At 37.6% G+C, this 26,009-nt stretch overlaps 1 protein-coding gene across 1 annotated transcript in view; it reads right to left on the bottom strand.

The window, feature by feature from the left end:
- The window catches only part of LOC126331082 (interleukin-1 receptor accessory protein-like 1-B), a 121,329-nt gene that overhangs the window by 30,130 nt on the left and 65,190 nt on the right, over positions 1–26,009 (bottom strand). The window contains exons 3-6 of the mRNA XM_049996441.1: positions 22,972–23,073; positions 22,677–22,782; positions 17,389–17,522; positions 1,922–2,080 (exon numbers count right to left, since the gene is read on the bottom strand). Coding sequence (XP_049852398.1) covers positions 1,922–2,080; positions 17,389–17,522; positions 22,677–22,782; positions 22,972–23,073 — 501 coding nt within the window. The remainder of the gene's footprint in view (positions 1–1,921; positions 2,081–17,388; positions 17,523–22,676; positions 22,783–22,971; positions 23,074–26,009) is intronic.

The following is a 26,009-nucleotide window of genomic DNA, read 5'->3' on the forward strand; positions in this document are numbered from 1 at the left end:
CAGGATGAACACATTAGACACACTCTCTAGCAAGTGCAGCAAGGCAGAGGTTCCCTGCTGTTTTGGGGTGGCATCATGTGGGGCTGATGTACACCACTGGTGGTCATGGAAGGCACCGTAACAGCTGTATGATATGTGAATGCCATCATCTGACCGATAGCGCAACCATATCGGCAGCTTATTGGCGAGGCATTCGCCTTCATGGAAGACAATTTGTGCCCCCATCATGCACACCTTGTGAATGACTTCCTTCAGGATAATGACATCACTCAACTAGAGTGGCCAGCATGTTCTCTAGACATGAACCCTATTGAACATGCCTGGCATAGATTTAAAAGGGCTGTTTATGGACAACGTGACCCATCAACTACTCTGAGGGATCTACGGCAAATCGCCATTGAGGAGTGGGATAATGTGGACCAACAGTGCCTTGATAAACTTGTTGATAGTATGCCATGATGAATATAGGCATGCATCAATGCAAGAGGATGTGCTACTGGGTATTAGAGGTACCGATGTGTACAGCAATCTGGACCACCACCTCTGAAGGTCTCACTGTATGGTGGTACAACACGCAATGTGTGCTTTTCACCAGAAATAAAAAAAGGGCAGAAATGATGTTTATGTTGATCTGTATTCCATTTCTCTGTACAGGTTCCAGAATCCTCAGAAACGAGGTAATGCAAAACTATTTTTGATTTGTGTATATTTATAAAGAAGTTCCTCGGAATAGCACATTAGAACCAATACTCTTCCTGACATACATAAATCAGTTTTCCAATAATAATAAAAATAATTATTATTATTAGCTTTACTGGGCAATCTACCTAGTGCTGTTTCATTCTTTCCAACTGTAATCTGCTCAGTGCATCTGAAATCTCATGTGGAAAAAATTCTCTTTGCTGATAAAAGCTATATTACAGTCACTGAAAAATCTAGGGAACTACATGCATAGGAAGCAAATGATACCCTTCAAGGATGTTGACAACTGTTCAACAACCGATGTAGTTACATTGAACATAAAGAGCAGAAATGCCACAAATTTTAATCTGATGAGAAAAAATGACAGTTAAGTTCAATAGGTTGCATAACAAACACAACATTTGTGGGACTGAATATTGACCAAAGTGGACATGAGCAAGAGCCTGCAGGTGGTGATCATGTGTGCATGAGGTGCGCTAACTTGTGGGAATGTGTGTGTATTTTCTTTTCTGAAGAAGGCTTTGGCTGAAAGCTAAACGTGTAACAGTCCTTTCTTTGTACTTGTCAGAAACTTGACGTGCTATATTTACTGTGAGTAGCAATCTCTTCTTTTCCTAATACTGTTGATATTCCAACCTGGAGTCTCCATTGTTTTAATAAATGTTAAGGTCAGGAAAACTCAGTAGCTGCAAAGCACTGCCTATGGACAAGAGTAGACTTAATTTGATGAAACATAAATCTTGCCCCTTGTATTGATGTACTGAGCTTGTCATCAAGAAAGGTGTTAATATCAGTCTACCCAATCACATCATCAGCTGTCAATTCCAAAGTGCTAACTCTACTATCAGATTTGTGTTTCGACAAGCATGTCTCTACTGCATATGTCAACATTATGTACGTCTGGAAGTGTATTTAAATTTCTGGGCCTTTGGTCATGACATAATCTGGCAGACTCTATATTTAAAACTAACACAGCACCAGTTATATAAGCCAGCTCCTGATCATAATGGTAGAAAAATGCCAAAAGCTTGAGATAATACTTAAACCTAATACCACAAGGGAACTGAGATAATTTTTTCCACTATTAAAATTGGTTTATAAATCAGAAATGACAGATAGAAAGGAAACTGTGCTAATGGAAAATAGTCTTTTGCAAAGTTGGTTGGATTTTGATTAAGAGATTAGTAAAATTTTGTAATCTAGTATTTCATTTACTTACCATTTTCTTCACTTTTCCCAAAACGATTTTTCCAAAACAGCCTCAGTTCAAGATGCCACTGAATGACAAACATTATAGTCAGTGTAGTGACACCAATAAATACACAGACAATGATGACAGTAGTTTTATATGTGTGTATGACTTTGGCATCTGGATCCACTTCAACATAAAAATAAATTAGGTCACAGGAATGTTTAAAATGAGAACTATTCATTTTACAAAGTATGATAAGTGACAGCAAAAACATCACAATCAAATATGAATAAGACCTTTGTACCAAATTGCTCTTAATTGGATACTTTACATTTGCACTCATGTGACAAGAGAGCATAGTGAAATTTTCTAGATGAGTGAAAATAAAAAAAAATAATAAAAAAATATTCTGGGAACCCGTTATATAAACACAGATATTTACAAACATGGTTCATTATGTAATTAATTATAACTTTACTGTTTCCTCTGGCCAGTGACAGAAAAATTTCGTCACAGCTGTAAATTGTTTCATATAAAAAAGGTTCCTTTCCAAGTGGATAGGAAGTTACTGAATTTGGTTCTGTTGTTAAATAAATAGTGAGAGTTAATTATGGCTCTGTACTGAAATATCTCTATTCTGTAGCCACAGCGTAGACCAGAAAACCTTTGAGACTAAGTTGTCAATCTAAAATAATTTTAAATTGTGAAATGATCAGTTTTTTGAGGAAGAGAAAACAGCCTACTGTTTGATCAAAACAATTTATATAAATAAAATGTCAATTTTCATCAAAATCATGTCTCTCCCAAGGTACTTGAGCAATTGCTTTGAAATTTTGACACAATGTTTCATTCTAATATGGAATAACATTTGAGATTTCTTTGTAACACTATTTCCCTGATATTAAATTTCTAAAAAAATTATTTGCTACATATTTTAAAAAATAGGTATATAAAAACACATGCATATTCAATGCAATGTTGTGTCAAAATTTCAAAGCACTCACTCAAAAACTGAAAGAGTTTTGTGATTAGGAACATTTAGAGTGCTGTGTCGTCTGAACGAGACACACCCAGGACAAAAGCACCACAGGCGAAAAGATGCAAGCTGGTGCCAGTGCCATAGAGACTCACCCCTTTACAAGTTCCACCAGCACCACAGGCAGCATTGAGGATGAGGACATCAACTTCTCCTCAGCCAATTACTGGCCGGACAACAATGGACAGAAGTCTACTCAGAAGATGGAAGAGCAGCTCTCACCCACTTGGTTGTATATCATTATACAGGGCTGACTTAGACAGGCAACATCATTTAGTGAATTCTTAGAAGTGAACAGATAGTTATGGTAAATTGCATTTCATATGTACTGTGTGTTTACCTGTGATTATTTGTGCTTAGCCATTGAGGTTTTTTTTCTGTTATATTACAAGCAGTGTTGCAGACTCCATTATTCAAGAAATCTCAAAGATAAATAAATCTTTTTAACTCATTCGTGTGACTTTGTTACTAATTTGTTGGAGTATTGTAGACCCTTCATTCTCCTGTACTGTTATTTGAGCCCGGGGCACAATTACAATTTGTTACATATTTTGAAAACATTCATATTAGTTGATGCTAACCACCACAATAATGTGATAGCTTCTGTACATAAAGTACATACAGATGATATATCATATTATGAAATATGTATGTCTTTAGCCAGTTACATAGTCATTCACTGATGTGTTCTCACATGAGTGTTAACAAAACCGTAAAAGTACCATTACATGAATTACAAAGCTCAGAGGCTTTAAGAACTGATTAGCCTGGAAATTTCATGTCTGTGCCTTGGTGGGTTGGGAAACTGTCAAAGGCTAAACAACTGAACCAGCACGTAATGGCAACACGAACACTACACCAGTACAGGTACATAAAAGAGAAGTTGCAACACAGAAAAGGCTGGATACTGGAGCTCAGAAAATTATCAGAAGCCAACACTACACATAATTAATTGTGAAATTTCAGCTGTAATGATGATTAAACTTCTTTCAATTTACAAACAGAAAAGTAGCCCTGCACATAAATGCACAGCACAGAATGGTGCAGACCACAGCAGAACTGTGCAGAATGGAGCAGAGTGTTTGTAATGCATGAAAAAGTCCCAGTGTGCATGTGCACACATCAATAAAAATGGAAAACGAGAATTGCCATCCAAACAGTGCATGCCAAAATGTACCATTACTTCCATGTACGAACACTGGACAGAACTTGTTTATTATTCCACAGAGTGGCACAGCTTGACATCCACCCTAGGCATGCTGTGGCACATAAACATCTTTCCTTGATTTTGTGTGTTACAGCTTGATGTGGCTGGTGTATGTGATGCTTAAGAAAGAATGTTTCATGTTATAAACCCATATATATTCCACAATTAAAAGACTTTGCTCACCATCTAAAGAATGAAGGTGAAAATATTTTTACCTCTGTGGGTGTCAAAAAACTATTAATTTTGTAATCAGTAAGCTACAACCATTTTTTGAGCACATGAGAATCAACCCAGTCCGATCATCATACTTCAATCTTCTCCACGTCAAGACTGTTAATGGAAGAAAAACTTTTGAGTCTAAAGGAAAAATACGAATGAGAAGGCACTTTTGGCCTGTAAACAACACAGAAGCAGGTGCTTTAAGAATAATCCTCATCATAAAAATAAAAATTTAAGCAAACCAGGTAAGTTTCAAACATAACAAAAATATCATTGCAGCAGAAGTTAAGGATTGCACATGAGGACGGTATTAGGGGCAAAATTCATAAGTTTCTCTTCCATAAAAATTATTCCAAGCAAGAAAAGTATGTATTCTGATCCTCAGTGATTTGTATAGCTCCACACAAAGTAAAAAACAGAAATGCAAACTAGAACACCTAGACAATTTTATAAACAAACAGTGATAAGCAAACTGAGCATTATAATAATTTGCTAATGTTCTGAGGCACAGGACACTTATGTTCTATGCTTCATAAGTAAATTATAAGTCTAAAAGGTACAGAAGAGTATGTTTGTGAACTATGACATAATGACAGTGACGAAAAATGAAAGTTGATGGGTACATCAACAGTCCGACATAGTGCCAAAACATTTGAGTCAGTAGGTAGCCACCCCACTAATAAAAGTTGTTGCACAAGAACATACAGGAGACAGTCAGTTAACAGGACAAATATAGTGCAGAGTCAGGTGACAGGGGGTGGATTTTTATGCTGCACCATTGTAAGTTTTACTGTTTTGTTTTCTTTAACAGAGGAATTATAGATTGTCTCAAGTGAATTTTTTACTCATCAGGAGTATAGTGCTAAATGTCATGGTAACTGGTCACATATGAAGTTCATTCACTTTCTTAATATTTTCAATACCTATTATGACTACCATTTTCAGGAAGAATGTAATGAATGTAATGAATACTTATTTAATGTATGTTTCATGTGAAACTATACATGAGAAAAGAAAAGATGGGATGCTGCAAATGAGGCACTGAATCAATAAGTGGAGTAATGACTGATTCTGTGTATCAAAATAGAGGAGGCGCACTTTGATGTTGTCTTATTAACTAATAAAGTGGCTGTACTGTGGGTAGTGAGAAAAGTAACATGAATTGAAAAACAAGCAAGAACTCTAACAATATACTCTGTAGAAACTTGAAGTGATTAAAATAATTAATATATAATGCATATACACTAACCAGAATTATTAATATCATCTTTGAATGTTCTGTGATTATAATGTAGTGCTATATTTGTTCGACTATTTTCACATCCTATGCTAAAAAGCCAACAGGCAACCCAGAAAGTTAATGTTTATGGTATCTATGTTTATAATCATTGTAATATTTTACAGACAATAGGGATGAGCGTCTTAGGACACAAAACAGTAACTGCAGTTTCAAAATTTCTTCAGTCAAAAATAATAATGTACTTTCATAGACATGTTCTTGTTGCACACCAGAACACAATATCATAATACTAAGAGACTATGGGCAGTAAACAAGTGTTAACAACACCTGTGTTTCAGTATGTGAAGAACTGGTATACTGCTACAATATGCCAATGACAGACTATTTATGAACAAATCTTCACACAAAAGAGAATTGGTGATAAATGGCATGGTTGTACATCATGACTGATTGGTAGTAAATAGAGGGTTTTTTAAGCATTAAAGGTTATTTATTTATTAGAAAAAGGTTCATTACATAGTAAAATTACACATTTTCATTTTTAGTAATACATTTCAGTTTAACATCAATGGTGAATTAAATACAATATTCAAAAGCTCTGTCTCAGCATATTACAGTATCCATAAATGAATGTTAATGAATACAGAAATGATGTACATTGTAGAGGTGGTGGACACATTGTTGTAGCATGTGATTGTCAGGAAACGTTGTGGTATGTTTCGTAGGGAATTCTCTGCATTACCCGTTGTCAAATTTTTGATAGGACACTGTTTTGAATACCAGTATTACTGAAGCTAGAATAGTGAGGTATTGATTTTGAGAACTAAGACAATACATTGCAAACAAAAAGTGGAAACATTCTGAACTACTTCTCCAAGGCACCATGGCTGGAAGAAGCCCTGTCCTCTCAAGCTGGGAAAATGGGTGATCCACCACAGTAACTGACACTGCTGTTTACAAACAATACAAGCATTACTGCTAATTCAAAATCACGTTTTTCAGGTTCTGAAGCAAAATCGAGGTCTGACAGTTCACCATTTGACTGTAAGTATGATGTACATGATTGTTTGATATCAAACCTTTAATGAGCAATTACAGCTTGTGGACTGGTCTCCTGTATATGCTACAGTTGATGTTAATTCAAAATTTAATATATTTATCAATGAAGTTACAAGCCTTTTGAAGAAGCATTTCCTAAAAAATCAGTGAGAGAAAACCTGTTCAAATCTGGAAACAAGACTTGGATTACTAAAGGCATCAAAATCTCCTGTAAAACGAGAAGAGAACTATATAATGCAGCCAGGAGTTCAAATGATAACAGTAGGATTACACACTATAAAATCTACAATAAAGTTCTGAATAAGACAATTCAGGCAACCAAAGAACATTTGCTTGAAGGCAGAAATTGACAACTCGAGCAATAAAGTAAAAACTATCTGGAAATTTGTAAAGAAGGAAACGGAGAAAAATGCAATTTGTAGTGAAAATATCCAAATCAAAAGTGAGGGTAATCTTGTTAGCGATCCAAAAACAGTTGCAGACACATTCAACAACAATTTTTTAACAGTAACAGAAAAAATAGGTTTACAAAGGTCCATGAAGCAAGCCATCAATCTTTTGAAAGCTAGAGTACCTGGTTCAGTACAACACATGAAGGTAAAAACAGTCACTATTCAAGAAATTGAAAGAGTTATTAAATTCCTGAAAAGTAAAAACTCTGCTGGAACTGACAACATTTCTAACAAATTATTAAAATACTGCTCCAGCCACTTAAGTAAAGTCCTTTGCCACATTTTTGATGCGTCAATTAAGCAAGGAATCGTTCCTGAGAGGCTTAAGTATGCAGCTGTAAAACCGCTGTATAAGAAGGGGGATAAGACGGATACTGCTAACTATAGGCCGATATCACTTCTGACAAGCTTTTCAAAGGTTTTAGAGAAACTAATGCGTGCTAAGCTAGTTAAGCATCTCAGTGAACACAATAGTTTCAGCAAAAGTCAGTTTGGATTTCAGCTACTGAAGCACGACTCACGCCCGGTACTCACAGCTTTACTTCTGCCAGTACCTCGTCTCCTACGTTCTGTGAGTACCAGGCGTGAGTTGTGCTTCGGTAGCTCAGATGGTAGAGCACTTGTCCGCGAAAGGCAAAGGTCCCGAGTTCGAGTCTCGGTCGGGCACACAGTTTTAATCTGCCAGGAAGTTTCATACCAGCGCACACTCCACTGCAGAGTGAAAATCTCATTCTGGAAACATCCCTCAGGCTGTAGCTAAGCCATGTCTCCGCAATATCCTTTCTTTCAGGAGTGCTAGTTCTGCAAGTTTCGCAGGAGAGCTTCTGTAAAGTTTGGAAGGTTGGAGACGAGGTACTGGCAGAAGTAAAGCTGTGAGTACCAGGCGTGAGTCGTGCTTTGGTGGCTCAGATGGTAGAGCACTTGCCCGCGAAAGGCAAAGATCCCGAGTTCGAGTCTCGGTCGGGCACACAGTTTTAATCTGCCAGGAAGTTTCATATCAGCGCACACTCCGCTGCAGAGTGAAAATCTCATTCTGGATTAATGGTCTTATTTTAAATTACTGTAAAACAAACTACATTCAGTTCCACAAAACATCCAAAGATGAGGAAATAGTTGTAAAGGTAGGTGAGCAGACAATAATCAGGGTAGATTCCTCAAAATACCTAGGCTTGCATATTGATAGCAAACTGAATTTGTCAAACCACATCGTGCATCTGTGCAAAAGACTAAGTTCAGCAACATATGCATTGTGCATTGTTTCTTCTTATAGAAATATGGAAACTATGAAGTCAGCGTATTATGGTTACTTTCATGCAATTATGGCATTTGGAATTATATTTTGGTGAAATCAGCCACTGGCTAAAAAAGTACTGTGTGTACAAAAAAAGAGCCATAAGGATCATGTGTGGAGTCCATCCTAGAGCCACATGCAGGAATCTTGTTAAGAAGCTTTAAATACTTACATCCACTGCGCAATATATATTCTCATTGATGTGCTTCATAAGAAAAGAAAAATCCATCTTTAAGCTGAATACTGCATATCACAGTCACAATACTAGAAGGAAACATGATATCCACTATGAACAGCCAAATCTCAGTCTGGTGCAGAAAGGAGTCCATTTCAGTGGCTGTAAGATTTTTAATGCCCTCCCTTCAAGAATTAAGTGTTTAGTAGATGATGATCTCTTGTTTAGAAAAACCTTAAGGCTGTTCCTTTGGTAAGGATCATTTTATACATTAGAAGAGTTCCTGAACTACAGTGTTTAACATCTCTTGTATTGTAAATTGCAAATGTATGCCCAAATTTGTATTTGTAATACCGAGTATTTTGATTGTAAACATATATTTTGCAATATTTATTTCTCTGTAACACTTATTATTTTGTAATCTTTATCTCTCTCTAAAATGTATTTTTGTAGTGGGACCTAAGGAACTGTTTACTGTTTTTTCTTGTGTAATCGCTATCTATATCTAAAATGTATTTTTTTGTAGTGAGACCTAAGTTACTGTTTACTGTTTTTGTTTTGTTTTATGTATTACCATAAATTCTGGCCAAAAGCTTGTAAAATTGACACGTTCCATATCCTGTGATAGTGTCACAATATGGATCACCGGAACAAGAGATAAATAAATAAATAAATAAACAAATAATGAAACAGTTGATGACCACTTGAAGCTACAATATTTCCAAAGTCCTTTTGTGCCCAATGCAACCTACAAATTGCCCCTCACTTTGAAAAGTATCACAAGTTCAACCTAAGCTAGATGGAGAAATTTTTTTTTTTTTTTACTATACTCTCCTAAAGAGGATAGTGCCTCTGTATGAACTGTGTGGTTTTTGTTGAGACAAGTTTGGATAAAGGTAGTCATCAAAATGTTGGAGCCCTGGTAACCTCCAAGTTTTTGAATATTTCCTTGTGAGCAATGCTTACCATAAGGCTGATGTAATTGATGTGACAATTTTGTTCCCGTGATGATGAACAAAACAAAGACATAAAACATTGCCTGGACCAAAGCTTGCTGGAACGGATGGAAAAAAAATAAAATAGAAAACACTTAGTTCCTATTAATGTGATCATGATTCCGTGTGGGAATCAGGAGATTGCATTAAAGGGACTCTGTGCCTATTGAAGTTAACGAACAAAATGACAAGAACATGGGTGACTTTTCAATCATTGTAAAATATTGTGTGAAAGGTGATGAAAACCTAAAAGCAAGTTTGGAAGGAACTGGTAAATGCAACAACTACATTAATGCCCCAGTCCCAGATCAGTTTATCAGTCACATCAATAACCAACTCTAGGGGAGGACTGTTCAACACATTAATGAAGGCAAAGATTTTGTTATTCTTGCAGATGAAACTGCTGACATTGTTGGAATACAACAAATCTCTCTTTGTGCCCGTTATATTTCTCCAAATCTCAATATTCATGAAGATTTCTTTTCTCAAATAACGTACTGAAAGCTTTGGATCAAGGCCATCAGGTAGATGATGTACTTCCTGATTTCCGAAAAGTATTTGTCTCAGTACTACACCTACTCTTATTGTAAAAAGTATAATCATATGAGGTATCAAGTGAAATTTGTGATTAGATTGAGGACGTTTTGGTAGGGAGGATACAACATGTTACTTGGATGGAGAATCATTATCAAATGTAGAAGTAAATTCGTATGTGTCCCAGTGAAATGTGCTGAACCCTTGCTGTTCATGTTGTATATTAATGACCTTGCAGACAATATCAGTAGAAAAATTATGCTTTTTGCAGATGATGCAGTTATCTATGAGGGTAATCCCAAAAGTAAGGTCTCCTATTTTTTTATAAGTACATAGACCTGTTTATTTCTACAATGGTTTACATCAGTTTACAGCTTGAACATTTAGCTATTTTTTGACATAATCACCATTTCTGTCAATGCATTTTTGTAGATGCTGTGGCAGTTTTTGTATGTCCTTGTCATACCAGCTCAGTGCCATGCTGTTCCGAAAGTTATGAACCTCTTCCTTTACCTTGTCATCAGAGCTGAATTGCTGGGACCACAATCAATGCTGGCAGGTAGTGTGAGACTCTGAAAAAACTCAGACGGGTAATTGAGAAGCAGAGAAGAGGAATGTTGAGCAAGGGCGTACACATTCTCCATGACAATACTTGCCCACACATCGCTTGGCAAACCATTGCTCTCCTGCAAGAGTTTCAGTGGAACATAATCATCCACCTACCCAATAGTCCTGACTTGGCACCCAGTGACTATCACCTGTTCCCTAGGTTAAAAGAAAATTTGGCCAGAAAGTGATTCAGCTCTGATGGCGAGGTGAAATAAGAGGTTTATGACTTTCTGAACAGCATGGCGGCGAGCTGGTATGACATAGGTATACAAAAACTGCCACAGCGTCTACAAAAATGCATCGACAGGAATGATGATTATGTTGAAAAATAGTTAAATGTTCAAATTGTAAAATGTGGTAAACCACTGTAGAAATAAACAGGTCCACATACTTATAAAAAAATAGGAGACCTTACTTTTGGGATTACCCTCATATAATGAAGTACTATCTGAAATAAGCTGAATAAATGTCCAGTGAGATTCGATTTCAAAGTGGTGCAGATATTGACAACTTGCTTTAAATGTTCATAAATGTAAAATTTTGTGGTTCACAATATTTAAAAACTTAGTATCCTATGATTATAATATAATGAGTTATTGTTGGAATCAGCCAACTCACACAAATACCTAAGTGTAATGCTTTGTATGGATATGAAGTGGCATGACTACAGTTTATTGGTAGATTACTGGGGAAGTGCGATCAATCTACAAAGGAAATTGCTTACTAATCACTCATGTGGATAGTTCTAAAATATTGCCCTAGTGTGTGGGACCCATACCTGATAGGCATAACATGGGATACTGAATATATACAAAGAAGGTTGATAGGTTTGTTTAATCTGTGGGAGAATGTCACGGAGATACTGAAGGAACTGAACTGGCAGACTCTTGAAGATAGACATAGACTATCAGGAGAAACTCCATGAACAAAGTTTCAAGAACTAGGAACATAGTACAATCCCTATGTATCACTCAGTAGGGACAGTGAAGATAAGATGTGAATAATTAGTGCATGCACAGAGGCATTCAGAAAATCGTTCTTCCCGTGCTCCATGCTTGAATGGAACAGGAAGAAATCTTTATAATGATAGAATGGGACTTACCCTGTGCCATGCACCTCACAGTGGTTTGCAAAGTATAGATATAGATGTAGAAGAATTTCCTGCAATTTGCTCTAGTGTTTGATGTGACTGGCAAAGGATTAGCTGGATGTATAATCGAAAACTTGGTGAAATTTGGTTTCGATGTGTTATTTTCACAAGGACAGGTCTGTGACAGTGCTGCTTCCTTGTCAGGTAAAGCCCATGGAGCTCATGCTTTCATACAATAGAACTATCCTTTAGCTGTATATTCTTTTGTGCAATTCAAAATTTTAATTTGGTAGTCACCGACATATACATTTATTAAGAATTTACTGGGAACACTGAAAATGGTATGTAATTACTTTGGGCTACCAAAGCATAGGCCAACTCTAATGATACCCTCAAATAATTTTTATTAAATAAAAGTTATTATGCAGTAACAGACTATCTGAATTAAAACATGTTGTGAAATTAAAGTAGCCTGCATTGTAATACATGAGGAAATAATTAAAATATGAAATCCAAAATTTTACAGTACTATAAGAAAATTACATAAGGATATAAAACTAATGTAACATACTTTAAAAATTTGTGTAAATATTAATTTTATGTGCATAATTTGTAGGTATATTGTATTGTATATGATTTTGCTGACGAAATCCACACAATGTAAATTGTTACATGGATTAATAAAGAAATCAAATCAAATCAAATCAAAACCATTGTTTGAGTCAGGAGTTTGAAATGTACCACACTCACTAGATGGACTAAGCATCCTTGCAGTGTACAAGACTCCAAGTAAATTTATGGTTGTGTTGTTTCAGTTCTGGGGAAGATTGAAGAATTTGACAAAAAGAGCACATCCCACAATATCATGATTTTGTTAGCAGCCATCACAACTTTATAAAATTTATTTTATGATGTAATTCATAACCTCGAAAAATAATTTTCATTTTGTCATTAGTGTTCTAATTAAACAAATTTAAACCAATGACTCAATTTATTATTATAATTTTAAAGATTAAACTAGTATTGCTCAATAAAATTAATTTTCAGTTTGAGCTATTGTAAAATGAAAGTTAGCCTCCGCGCCCCCCCCCTCCCCCCCAAAAAATATTGTTAATATGCCACTGTTTAGAATAATAAACAGTTTATTTTCCTTTTGTCCATATGACTGATTTTCATTTGACTGCCCCTTATATTTTCTTGTTCTAACCCAAGAACACTGTAATTTATTCCTCAAACAGTACACACACATGGAAGACAAGGTACAATGTAATTAGCAATACACATGTGGCTGTTCAATCCTTGCACTCTAGCCTGTACACTCATTAGTTCTCACACACAACTGCTGTCATTCTAGCAGACTGGGTGGCCTCTAGTGGCCAAATCAAGCACAAGCTTCATACGTGAACTATGAAGTGGTGCACATTGTAAATCGGTAGTTACAGCAGTCCTCTTCCTTCACTAAGAAATGAGCACTGTGTTCACATCCATTACTTCTGTGGTCGATGTAGGTTGTTGTGTCATGCGGCACACTTTCACAAGTGTGTAGCATTGTAAGTGGTGCGAGCACGGGCAGATGCAAAACTCGCCCTCCTGTAAGAGGCTATAGGTCATGTGGCAGTACCATTTCCACATCCGATTGCAACTCCAGGGAAGTAGGTTGCAGCGAAGGTGGTGGAACAGGCAGCACCAGGTGCTATAAGGGCAGCAGCAATTGAGGCTGTGGCAGTGTGGAAGCTGAAGTCCCCAGTGGCCCCTGACAGCTGAAGGGGGCACCCACAGCATAGAAGACAGTTATGAAAACATCAGCAGCAGTGGTGGAGAAGTTGATGGTACTGGCCATGATGTGGAGATGACTGAGCGGAAAGACAATGCAGGGTGGCAGAAGAGCATCCGGTACATAGTCGCCCACGAGAGGTCGTAGCTGGTTGATGTGTCGTGACACCTTCCCCTCAGCCGTATGGACAACGTAGAGGCTTCAGCCACAGGTACCCTTGATTACTGTCGACACCCATTTTGTCCGGCAGCCAAACCCATGAGCCCAAACAGCAGTGCCAGGCTGAAAGCAATGCAATGCCAATGCCGACAGATGGCCTGGTGTTTGCTGAAGCAGATGTAGCAGTGTCTAGGGCTGACGATTTGCAACAACTCAGCCTGATTCTTATCACCAAAAGGGATAAATGTATAAGATCTGAGGAACCAGTCAAGAGCTACTTCTGGCAACACATCCAAAATGTATTTTTTCATCTGAGTCTTAAATGTTCATACTAGTCATTCTGCTTCCTTGTTTGATTGAATGTAAAAAGTAGCTGCTGTGACATGGTGAACACCACACTTTTTACAAAAATCTTCTGATTTCTGATATATGAACTGGGGGCTGTTGTCAATAACTAACGTATACAGAAGACTTCCCATTGCGAAAATATTTGACAAAGCACAAATTGTTGCCACCTCAGAAATAGGCAAACAACATACCACATATAGAAACTCAGAATAAGCATCAATTATAACAAGCCAGTAGAAACTCAAATAAGGTCCCAGAAAATCTACATGATTTCATTCCCAAGGCTACTGTGGATCAGGTCACAGTGACAAAGCAGCACTGGGATCTGCCTGGTGGGTGGCACAGTGTAGACAGGCTGCAACAACTTGCACTATTTCCCAATCAATGCCTGGCAAAAAATTGTTTGTGTGTTAATGTTTTTGTATGTGACATTCTCCAGTGATTCACGTGTAATAAATGCATAACCTGATATTGGAGGATGGACGCTACAATCTGAGGAGCTGTGTCCTTTGTAGATAACAGAAGCACTCAGTCCCAAACAGAAAGACATTTCTCAAAGGATCAGAAGCATGATGAGAAGGTTTGTTCAGCCAGTCCTGTTACACAAAAGAAATAACTTTACTTAAAACAGGATGCAGCACTACTGTGGCTGCAATTTTAGTGCTAGTAAAAGGAAAACAACCAAAACATTTTGAGCTCCCACATCTAAATGAAAACAAAGTAATTCCTCTCTATCAAACCCTGGATCCCAATCAATCGCCAAATATAATAAGGCATAAGCATCTGTATGCTGCATCATAGTTCAAAAATGTATTTCATGATTGTATCATGACAGGAAAAGACTATACCACTGCAAGCAATGTGTGGATTTTTTTGGCAAGGATGCTGAAGGATTAAAAAGAGACACCAGTGGTCTGTGATCTGTGATCAGATAAAACTTAGACCCACATAGAAAAACAATGAAATTTTTAAGTGCCAAATCCACTTTCTCTACCTAAGAATGACATTGTTGCACTAAATTTAAGGATTTAGAGGCATATGCAGTAGGGTGTTCAGAACTGTTCGCATCCTTATGAGCAAGTGTGGCACCAAGGCCAAGCTGACACATGCCTGTTGCTAAGACAAGGTGCCATCCCAGTGAAAAGGGGGCCGACAGCAGCTTAGATTTCAACAACCTGAATTTCTGGTCACAAGCTGGGGAACAGTGGAATGGAATACCATCACATAGTAATGCATAGTGTGATTGTGCCACAGTAGAAGTGTCTGGTATGAATATGTGGTAGTGTGCAATTTTGCCTAAAAATGCCTTAATTCCTTGATAGATGTGTGGTGTGGCAACAGCATCATTATGCTGGTGCTAGAGTTTCATGGCAGCACATGACACTTCAAAACTCAAATAAGTACTAGACAGTTGGAAAATCTGTGCCTTATCCAAATAGCACTCTAACCCTGCAGACAGTAAATCAAAAAGAAAGGCACCAGTTACTACTACATCATATAAGTAGCTGATGCAGGCTGCAACTGATGCAATAAGTTGCTCTAAAAAGTGTTGAAAAATAGCTGGTATATTTGCGATACCAAAAGGCAAATACCGGTATTGGTAAAGCCAGAGTGGGGTATTGATAACTAGAAGGTGTTTAGATTCCTCATTGAGCAGCAGCTATAAATATGCCTCTGCAATGTCAGTCTTTGAACAATAATGGACCCTGATAGATGTGCTAACAGCTCATTAGGGCATCGCAAAGGATAGGTATCAATGATTGACTGTGCATTAATAGTTTTTTTTTTTAATCACTGCAGGGGCATAATTTACGGGAAGGACCTTTGATTTTCACCAGTGGTGCTGACTATTCACAAGAAGAAAGGGATCGAATAACATCAAGGGATTGAAGATGATCTAATCCTGAATTTATTTGATCCTGTTAAGTTACCAGTACTGAGCAGAACTGGAAAAAATGGGGGAGGGCAGACTGTTTCATCATAATATAAGCCTGAAATTCTGTTGCACAACCTAGTCCTGGAGAAAATAGAGAGGAAAATTCAGGGCACGGAGCACCTAACTATTGAAACGGAACTTGATCAGAAACTAAATGCACTTCATCATTGATTGGGAATTCCAACCGTTTAAAAGTATCCAAACCAAACAGATTTTCAGTGTAAGCATTGTACACAACAAGGAATGTTAATGAACAGACCATAGACTTGTAAGTCACAGGTGCAGAGAACTGTGGAAGAATGGGAATCTGTTGTTTGTTATAACTCACCAGCCTCTAACACATTGGAGTCAGAGGGAGAGAACCAAAGTCCACATAAGCCTGAAAACTCACCAACATTGCTGCTGCACCTATGTCCATCTGCTAGCTCAATGACTTGTTAAACACATGCACTTCAGTGTATACTTTGCTTTGAGACACCGTCATTGCTGACACAATGTTCATATCCATGTTCATTTCATCCTCATTCATGTTTGGAAAGGAGTTACATACAGAACCAATGTGTCATTTCTTATAGAAACTATTAAAAATTGCCCAGTGTTTGCACATGCAGTCCATTCTTGTTGAATGAAGCACTATGGGCATGAAGACAGCAGAGCATGGTGCTGTTGCTGTTGCGACTCCGATTGTTGTTATCACAAATGCCAATTGCCTTTACAACACTGCTGCCCATGCCCTATGTGACTGGTTTGGCCACTTTTGGTAGTGGCAAACCCCCACAGAAGCAGCAATAATGTGGGAAGGTTTGCAGTGATAAGTAGAAATTACCTCTCATATCTGACCAAAAGAAAGACTAGAAGTTTCGTACAGTTGGTTGAGCTGATACAACAATTGATGTCCGTGAGGTGAACTCCATGACAAGAAAAGGGCCTTGCACAAGTCTATGTCTGTTACCCCAAATGCTTGGAAATATTGCCTCATACTTTTTTGTAAGTGTACCAGTCTTCTGCTGCATTGTTGTATGCTGGTATTGGTGGCAGATATTTTGTTGGTGGGGCTGCAGGTTGTGCTAATGTATACATTAAACATGAAATAGCAACTGTCAGCATCTGCTGTTGTTCAAGTAGAGATTTAAGCACTGCCTCTACGAAATAAACTCAAAGGACTAACAGCTGAAGTGGTACATGTAGAGTTGAAAAACAAACCCAAGAATGCTGTAATTTATTGCTCAAACACTACACAAATTAGATAATATACTTTACTCACTTTAATGTTGCAAATGGGAGTGTTTCACTGAACTGCAGTCAATTATCTTCAGTTGCACCTTAACTATAACTTAAACTATAGGCTATTTCTTTGAAAAGGAACATACCTCCATATATGAGAGATACATTGAAGTTGCATGGTTCAGGAATGTTATTATCAATGTGGCATGTGTAGTGACCATAATCCTCTACAGTTACTTTTTTGAAAATCAGGAAACTTCCCTTTATAGAGTAATTATCTCTGAAACAAAAACAAAATACTGTCAGGGGATGTGTTTTAAAAATAATAAGTTAACAAATATATGACAGTTACCCCTGATAAAGTGCTTCTTGAGTAATGACTCTCCCATCAGTGGTATTTTGCAAAATATATTGTAATAAAACTTCCTGGCAGATTAAAACTGTGTGCCCGACCGAGACTCGAACTAGGGACCTTTGCCTTTTGCGGGCAAGTGCTCTACCATCTGAACTACTGAAGCATGACTCATGCCCGGTACTCACAGCTTTACTTCTGCCAGTACCTTCCAAACTTTACAGAAGCTCTCCTGCTAACCTTGCAGAACTAGCACTCCTGAAAGAAAGGATATTGCGGAGACTCTGCAGAGTGAAAATCTCATTCTGGAAACATCCCCCAGGCTGTGGCTAAGCCATGTCTCCGCAATATCCTTTCTTTCAGGAGGGCTAGTTCTGCAAGTTTCGCAGAAGAGCTTCTGTAAAGTTTGGATGGTAGGAGACAAGATACTGGCAGAAGTAAAGCTGTGAGTACCGGGCGTGAGTTGTGCTTCGATAGCTCAGATGGTAGAGCACTTGCCTGCGAAAGGCAAAGGTCCCAAGTTCGAGTCTCGGTCGGGCACACAGTTTTAATCTGCCAGGAAGTTTCATATCAGCGCACACTCTGCTGCAGAGTGAAAATGTCATTCTGCATATATTGTAATAGTTTCTGTCATCTCCTCATCCCTTTTAGTTGTTGTTCTTCCCCCTCTTCCTTCTTTCAGCATTTCACCAAGGAGGTATTTTCTAGCTATATTTTGTATTCTGGCATCTAGTACCCACACAACCTTCCTAAATGTGGCAGCAAAAACTTGAATCTATTCGTCAATTATTTTTGCTACCAAATAGCTTAAAGTAATAGATCTTTTGTGTTTTGCCGTATCATCTGAAATGATTCCTCTTTAAGGTTCAGTTATCTTAATACATTTCAGAAGAAATATATCTTGCTTTATTTTATCATTAAAGTAGTTCCTGTGCTGAGATTCTGACATGTCATTTTGCAAAAGCATTGCTGTCAGACAACAACATTGTTTGGAGCTTTTTTATGCCTATCAGACCATGAGTACAGGCTAAATAAGGTTGATAAGTGTATCGAACACTTCTCTTTCATCTGCTTGGTTTGTCATCAACTCCTTCTCCTCTTACACCCAAGAGGTTCTTTTTGAATAAGAGATGAACAATCTGCTTCACTTGTAGATTCTGAATCCATATAAAACAATTACTAGACAAAAATAATATATTAGTTTCTCTGGTTTATACCACACTGAAATGCACAGACCCCCAAGTAGCATAATCATTGAAGTTTATAAATTTTTGATAAAGGAAGTAACTTAATTTTTCTGTATTAACATATGAAATTTATACTTGTGTTTGGTGTTTAGTCTTTGAAGAACAAGCAAATTTTAAACTTGTGCCTTTATTAAGCAAGAAAATCACCCAATAGAAATATTTTGCCATTGTTGAACACTCACACACATTGCTGTCAATAGAAGAATCAAAGTTCAACATTATAAACATGGAAAGGCTTGATAAATTTTGCTTTAGAATGGATGCGAAACACAAAGTTGTGTAGGCATTAACTTCTGGAAAATTTGTCTTTCAATAGATGTCAAATATTGTAAAAATTTGCAGTATTTAATACGTTTTTAATGCAGTACATGTTAGGTTCCATTAAATTTCACAAGTGCAATCAATTCCTCTTGTTTTAAAAATATATGAATTCATATATAAATGTGAAAATTTTGTAGATGTTCAGTTTTGAGAAAATGGTCCTCGATTTAAAAGGACCCATAAAAAGTATTCTGATTAATTTTCCATTTATTTGCCAATGGCTCTTAAAATAAGTACCATGTAGCTTACAGAGACAATATGGCTGACTAGTACTTATCTTCATGGGGCAAAATTGTATTGATAGAAACATTAACAGTAGAAAACACATTTTCCTAGATTTTGAATTGGGAATGAACTGGGAGATCCAGAGCTCACAAATATAAAGTATTCTCAAGTGAATTCTCCTGATCTGAAATACCTACATCTACACACATACTTCAAAAGCCACTGTACCGTGCATGACAGAGGGTATCATGTACCATTCTCAAGTGAATTCTCCTGATTTGAAATACCTACATCTACATACATACTCCAGAAGCCACTGTATGGTGCATGACAGAGGGTATCATGTACCACTACTGCTTATTCCCTTTCCTGCTCCACTCACAAAGAGAACAAGGGAAAAACAACTGCCTACATGCCTCCATACGAGCCCCAATTTCTCTCATCTTAACTTTGTGATCTTTGTTAGAAATGTATGTTGGTGGCAAAAGAATTGTTCTGCAGTCAGCTTCAAATGCTGGTTCTCTAAAGCAAATCTCACTAACTTTTCTCTTTTCTTGTCCTTTTCTCCTTTTTCCTGTCCTTATCTTTCTTTTTCTCTGCATTTAAGAAAAACCAAAGTATAATATAATTAATGACTGCATAGCATGGTATCATTCATCTTTAAGAGAAAGAGAAGAGTGACGTGTTTGCACAGAAATGAAAAGATGACAGCTGGGCTTTTAAACACTCGTTCATCTTTGAGCTGAGTACGGTGGCAAAGCAAGGAGGATGAAGTAATGTGAAAAGGCTGGAAGACTTCATAGAATATGGAGAGTGAGGAGAGAAATGCAGGATGTAGAAATGCAAGGAAAGTTCCCAATAAGTGAACAGAGGTAGGAATCACTTTACGAATAGTAAAAGAGAGAGTATGAGGAGGAAATAAATACCAGCTAAAGAAAAGAACAGAGACACTGAATTGTAATGAGACTGATTTATCTTTGGGCCCATAAAATTGCCTTTAAATTGTAAACAGTGGTATGAGAGACTGTTCAAGCCTCATCACATCAGTATATGGGAAATCCCAATGATAAAACTCATTCTGCTGTTGGAATATTGTCCATGTTGAACTCAAGAATCTGGCATTAAACTGAGAATTTTTCATTCAAACAGAAAGGATCTTATAAAGAAGGGAAGATGTCTCTACAAAATCAGCTGGTGGAACTACCAGAAGATACAGTGCCTCAAATTGGAAATAACAGGACCTTTCAGTATTAAAGAAAATACCTAACAGGTGATATCTTCTATACTGGTGCCACCAATAGAGTGATGTTATAATGAGTAATGTCTCCTGGGTTCACACTGGCAGTGATTAAGGTGTTGCTTACAATCTCAAAGACAGAAACAAACAAAACTGCATTTTATCATTCCTTTGAGGCACTATGATAGCCACAAGGGCATGTACAGTCCGTCACCAATTTTGAGCAGACTTATAATGCATAATCTTTCATGAATTTTGGAACAGACCAAAGAGGTTTCTTTCTGCTCCCATGAAGTGGCACAGCATGGTGTAATGCATTTTACTGTGACAAGGTACCATGTCACATATGGTACACAATGTTGAATACAGCTCTTACATGGAGATGGGACAGTTGTATGGTTCCTCACTGTTGCAACTATAGCTCCAACTGTTTAATTTGTTGATAGTTCTGTGCAGGGCTGTCTTTAACCTATTGGAGGCCCTGGGCACCTTAGGATAATGGGGCCCCTATGACCTTGACACAGCATTATAATTTTTTTAAGAATAGACAAAGAAAGTAGATAAGCAAGGTTCTAGATATATTTTGATTTTTTTACAGTCACATTATATATACAAAAGTAACTCTTTTAGCATGCAGACGATGCTGTAATTTACTGTCTAGTAAAATCATCAGGTGATCAATTGTAATTACAAAATGATCTAGAGAGGATTTCTGTATGGTGCACAAAGTGGCAATTAGCACTAAACAAAGAAAAGCACGAGGTCATCCATATGGGTACTAAAAGATATCCGATAAATTTTGGGTATACGATAAATCGCACACACCTAAGGGCTGTCAATTCGACTAATACGAAGACCACATAGATAATATTGTGGCAAAGGCGAAACAAAGACTTTGCTTTGTTGGCAAAACACTTAGAAGATGCGACAAACCCACTAAAGAGGCAGCCTGCATTACACTTGTCCGTCCTCTGCTAGAATATTGCTGTACGGTATGTTTGCTTGTTTACTCACTTGACTGTGACCCTCACAGAGGTGTCAGTACGTTCACAGTCAAATGCTGACTTTCACATAAATTTTACACAGTTACTTGCTGGATGCAGACTGACAATTTTGGGTGAGGTCTGACTATTTAAAGACTGGTGTAGGCACAAACTGTTATTTTGGTAACTATGTCATCATTCCAGTAACTGCTAGGTAGGCTTTTGCTTCTCAAGATGGTCTATAAGTATTGATAAAAATTTGGTTTGTGGTCTAGGAATTTAGGAAGTTTGTGGAAGCATGTTACGCATTGGTACTGGGAGTACCCTATTTATAAGTACAAGAGCCATATTGAAAATTATGGTAAATTATGCAAAGTTCTTAATTAGTGGCTTCATCAATTAATTGAGTATGTCACCTTGTGCACAAAAATTAGGTCAATACAAATATAACAGAAAAACTCAGACTCTAACAAGCACAGAGGCAAAATTTGCAGTGGAAAATCTAACTACTTCTGCAGATGACCATTAATTATTTCATAAGTGAATTAGTTTCACAGAATTTGAACTATTACTGATGTCAGTATCTCAGAATGCTAGTCTTTATAATGAGTGGTGTCACCAAGTCCATAAATATGTAGTAGCTAACGTGATATTTGATAACTCATAATAATGTAAAAAGTTCAATTATCCTTACCTTTTGATTAGCATCACTTTAAGAAAATTAACCTAGATAACATTTTGAAACTTTCACGCATATGCCACATATAAATTACATAACTGTTTCCAGGTAGGACAGAGACCAGAGAGAAAAAATAGTTGTTATCACGATTTAAAGTCATAACAGATGGAGTAATTCCAACTTAATATGTCTCAAGGTCTCAGAAGTCATTTACATGAGGCCAACACTGAAAACATACATAGCATTTTTACCTAACTGCTTTGTACTCCATCCACTATCACTACATGATCCATATTTGTGAAGTCTTCAAACAACTGGTCTACATGCTCTAACATCTGACTGAGCCTTGCACTACATTTGTGTCACCCCATAAACAAAATGGAGACATACCTCTGAACATCTGAAATCACTACATCTCTCGCACTCTTAACAAAGCGAAGTGGCTGATCAGCTAGTGCCCAGTACACATGAGCTGTTTTTGCTACTTCTCCACACCCTAGATATAAAAAAGGGAAACGAAATATTATAGTGTCATAGCAATTAAATGTGATAAAAGAAAATATAATTTATCCAACAAAAAGAAAATCTTGTTCTCACAGTGTTAAGTACGCAAACAAAAGTTTTACACAGAAAGAGACAGATGAATTTCCTGGTAACAGTACATGTAGATAGAGAATTTACTCACCAACCAAGGCTTCACAGTAAAACTGGGCAGACTCTCCTGGCAGGGCATATTGATTGGCTGGATAGCGCGTTATCATGGGGCGTCTTGAGGTACAGTTCATATCTAAGCCACGAGACAGTTAAAGTGCAATTTAGTGCTACACAGTCACATTTAAAATGATAACATTAATAGTAACAATGCAGGCAGTAACTAACATTCAAATAGATTGCCTAAACAGTCAAAGCTGAACAACTGTAGGCTCTGAACACCACCACCAACAACAACATTAACAACTACTGCACAAGCTCTGTTTGCTTGCAGATGCCTCATGAGGCACTCCACCTAGCCTCCAATAATATGCATATAAAAACTGCATGATCATATGAAGTACAAGATTGGGTGTCACAGCTAATAATTTTACATAATATATTTCTACTTCATTTAGTAGAAATTAATTTCCCAAGTAAAAATTGTTGTCCATACTTTCAGTTTGTTTTTGAACAGGGTATCAGTTTTTCCCAGATTAATTTTTAGTTCATTGTTGTATATTTGTACTCCACTACATAAAACACAAATATGATTATCTGTCCTACAGATTTGGAAGATAATATATTTAAACTTGCCTTATTTGCAAGAACTGGTAATTATACTCCTTTTGATGAGTTATATGAAAGGTGTCTTTTTAACGAAGAGTATTTGTTTTTGTTTTAAAGAAAGAACTAGCATACTACCTACAATAGTGACGTGTATGCTGATCAGAAACAGCCAGTCTGTCTAGCATCTTTAATAATAATGCCAGTGTCATCAGCAATTACAGTTATCTGTTTGATATGGCCAGTGACACTCAGATCATCTGCATAAAAAAAAGATGTTTCGGAAATGCTTTCCTCACTGACTTTGCACACGTAAGCCTAAAGTGGACTAGTATGTAAGGGCATTAGTGGGAACAAGAAGTGAACAGGACACAGAAAGTGCTATTGACTTTTCAGTTCCTTAATTAGAATGAGATACAGTTACATAAAAATTGGCAGGTGAACATTACTGAAGTATAATTACGTATCAGTAAAAATAGACACAATGGAAATAATTCTTATAGCATGTTGTAGCCTCACAGAACTGAAAGTTTCAGTGAATGGCAAGTGAGAAATCGTAGATGTTGAAAATTATACAAAGCAATTCTATACCCATAAAATACAAGAAGAGTAATCTTGTGGGCATCATGTGGTAGACTATGGCAATCAGGCAACAAGCAGCACACTATCCATTATGCTGAAATCATTACTTAGAATTCTGTAATGAGGAAGTAGCCTACCAATCCTTTGAAACTGCCATAGCCTACTGATCATTTGAAACTGCTAGGTCTGGTGTGAAAACATCAATCTCAAATTGGTCAGTATGAAAAAAATTCTAATGTTCTGCCACTAGTGCTCAGTAAGGTTTGCAGGTGCTACCAATCATTGTTCAGCCTAAGGATGCAGTACAGGCTCTCCAGTGTCACGTCCAGAATACCATCACTGCACTTCATGGCAAGTCTCTTTCTCAAGTTAGCACAAAAGACTAAAACAATTATCTCGCTTGGGCAAGCATGTCAGTTGTTCACCATTGGCATGGAAGTGCTGGTAAGGCAGCTCTTTTGTAAGCAAAGTACCCTTGGCCGAGTGATGTACTGAGACACAGATTGATATGTTTGTGTTGGAATAATAGCTGTTACTTTATTAACCATTAATTAAACTCAGTTCAGCTTCTATGGATGGGGTATTTGAATACAACAGAAAGTCTGTCTATGGTGATGAATAATGAGTGTCCCCTATGAGGAAGTCCATGATTGTTGGTAGTGGGGATGAGCAGGTCAGTGCCATGGGTGTGCAGGGACACGGTCCTATGAGGCTGTGAACTCATGGGAAGTCAGGAGGCATGTCTAGAGAAGCAGGTCCTTCCAGAGCAGCCGATGGGCATCCAGTGGTTGTGATGCTGGTGAAGGCATGAGACAGCACTGTCTGATGGGTAGCAGCAGCTGGCATTGTGATACACAGTATAGGCTCGAGGCCATCTGTCTGGAGTCCATCTGGCCATCTGGTCTGGAGTCCAAAGCTGAACTGGCCATTGAGGGGCTGAGCAATGCCCCAAGTATCTACCAGCAGGAAAACACAGGCGTGGTGTCAGGTGAGAATATGGCCACGTGACTGCAGCACGACAGGACCTCTGTGACACATATTGGCACAGCTTGTGTCCCCAGACACTGTGGCAGCTGCAGGAGGCTCGGCAGTCTACATCTCAGCAATTCTTCTGTTGAAAAACACCTCCCAAAGTAAGGCAGGGGCTGTACCTGGCCTGCAAAGCATATCTGTGAATGTGGTGCTCAAATAAATTGGGGCACAGCACTGCACATACTGCAATAAGGAAGTAGAAATGTTGTCATTTGTTAATTATATCAGAGTGTTTAGTGAATATGCAGAATAATTATAACTGAAGCTAGCACAGGTGGAAACTGCCCTAAGCTCTTTCTATAACATGAAACATTAATAAAGCTAAACAAAAATATTAGTGGTGAGTAGACAAAACACTGTTGCTCAATGCTGAGTTAACAATGAGACACTGGAGACTGTTGAATCCTTTGCCTATCCAGGGAGTAAAATTACATCAGCTGGAAAATCAGAGAAGGGTATTACAAGCTGAATCTACAAGACGAAGGCCGTTTTTATCAAGAGAAGAAACCTTTTCATATTCAGCTGTGCAGACAAATATCTCAGCACAGACCTTGTAAAGATGTTTGTCTGGAATGTGCTGTTGCATGGAAGTAAAACAAGGTCACTCAGAAAAGCATAAAAACAGCAAATAGAAGCCTGTGAGATATGGTGCTACAGCAAAATGGTAAAGTTCACATGGATATACGAGGAATCAAAAGAAGAGGCACTCCACAGAGTGGAGGAAGAGAGGCCATATCTTTGGACATATTGAATACAGAAGGTACACATGAATCACACATCTGCTGAGCAATGAAAGTACAGTAAAGGGGAAGAACAAAAGAGGTGGATCAAGACTGGAAAACATCAACCAGA

Source organism: Schistocerca gregaria, chromosome 2 (genome assembly GCF_023897955.1).
Source record: "Schistocerca gregaria isolate iqSchGreg1 chromosome 2, iqSchGreg1.2, whole genome shotgun sequence".
Lineage (NCBI taxonomy): Eukaryota > Metazoa > Arthropoda > Insecta > Orthoptera > Acrididae > Schistocerca > Schistocerca gregaria.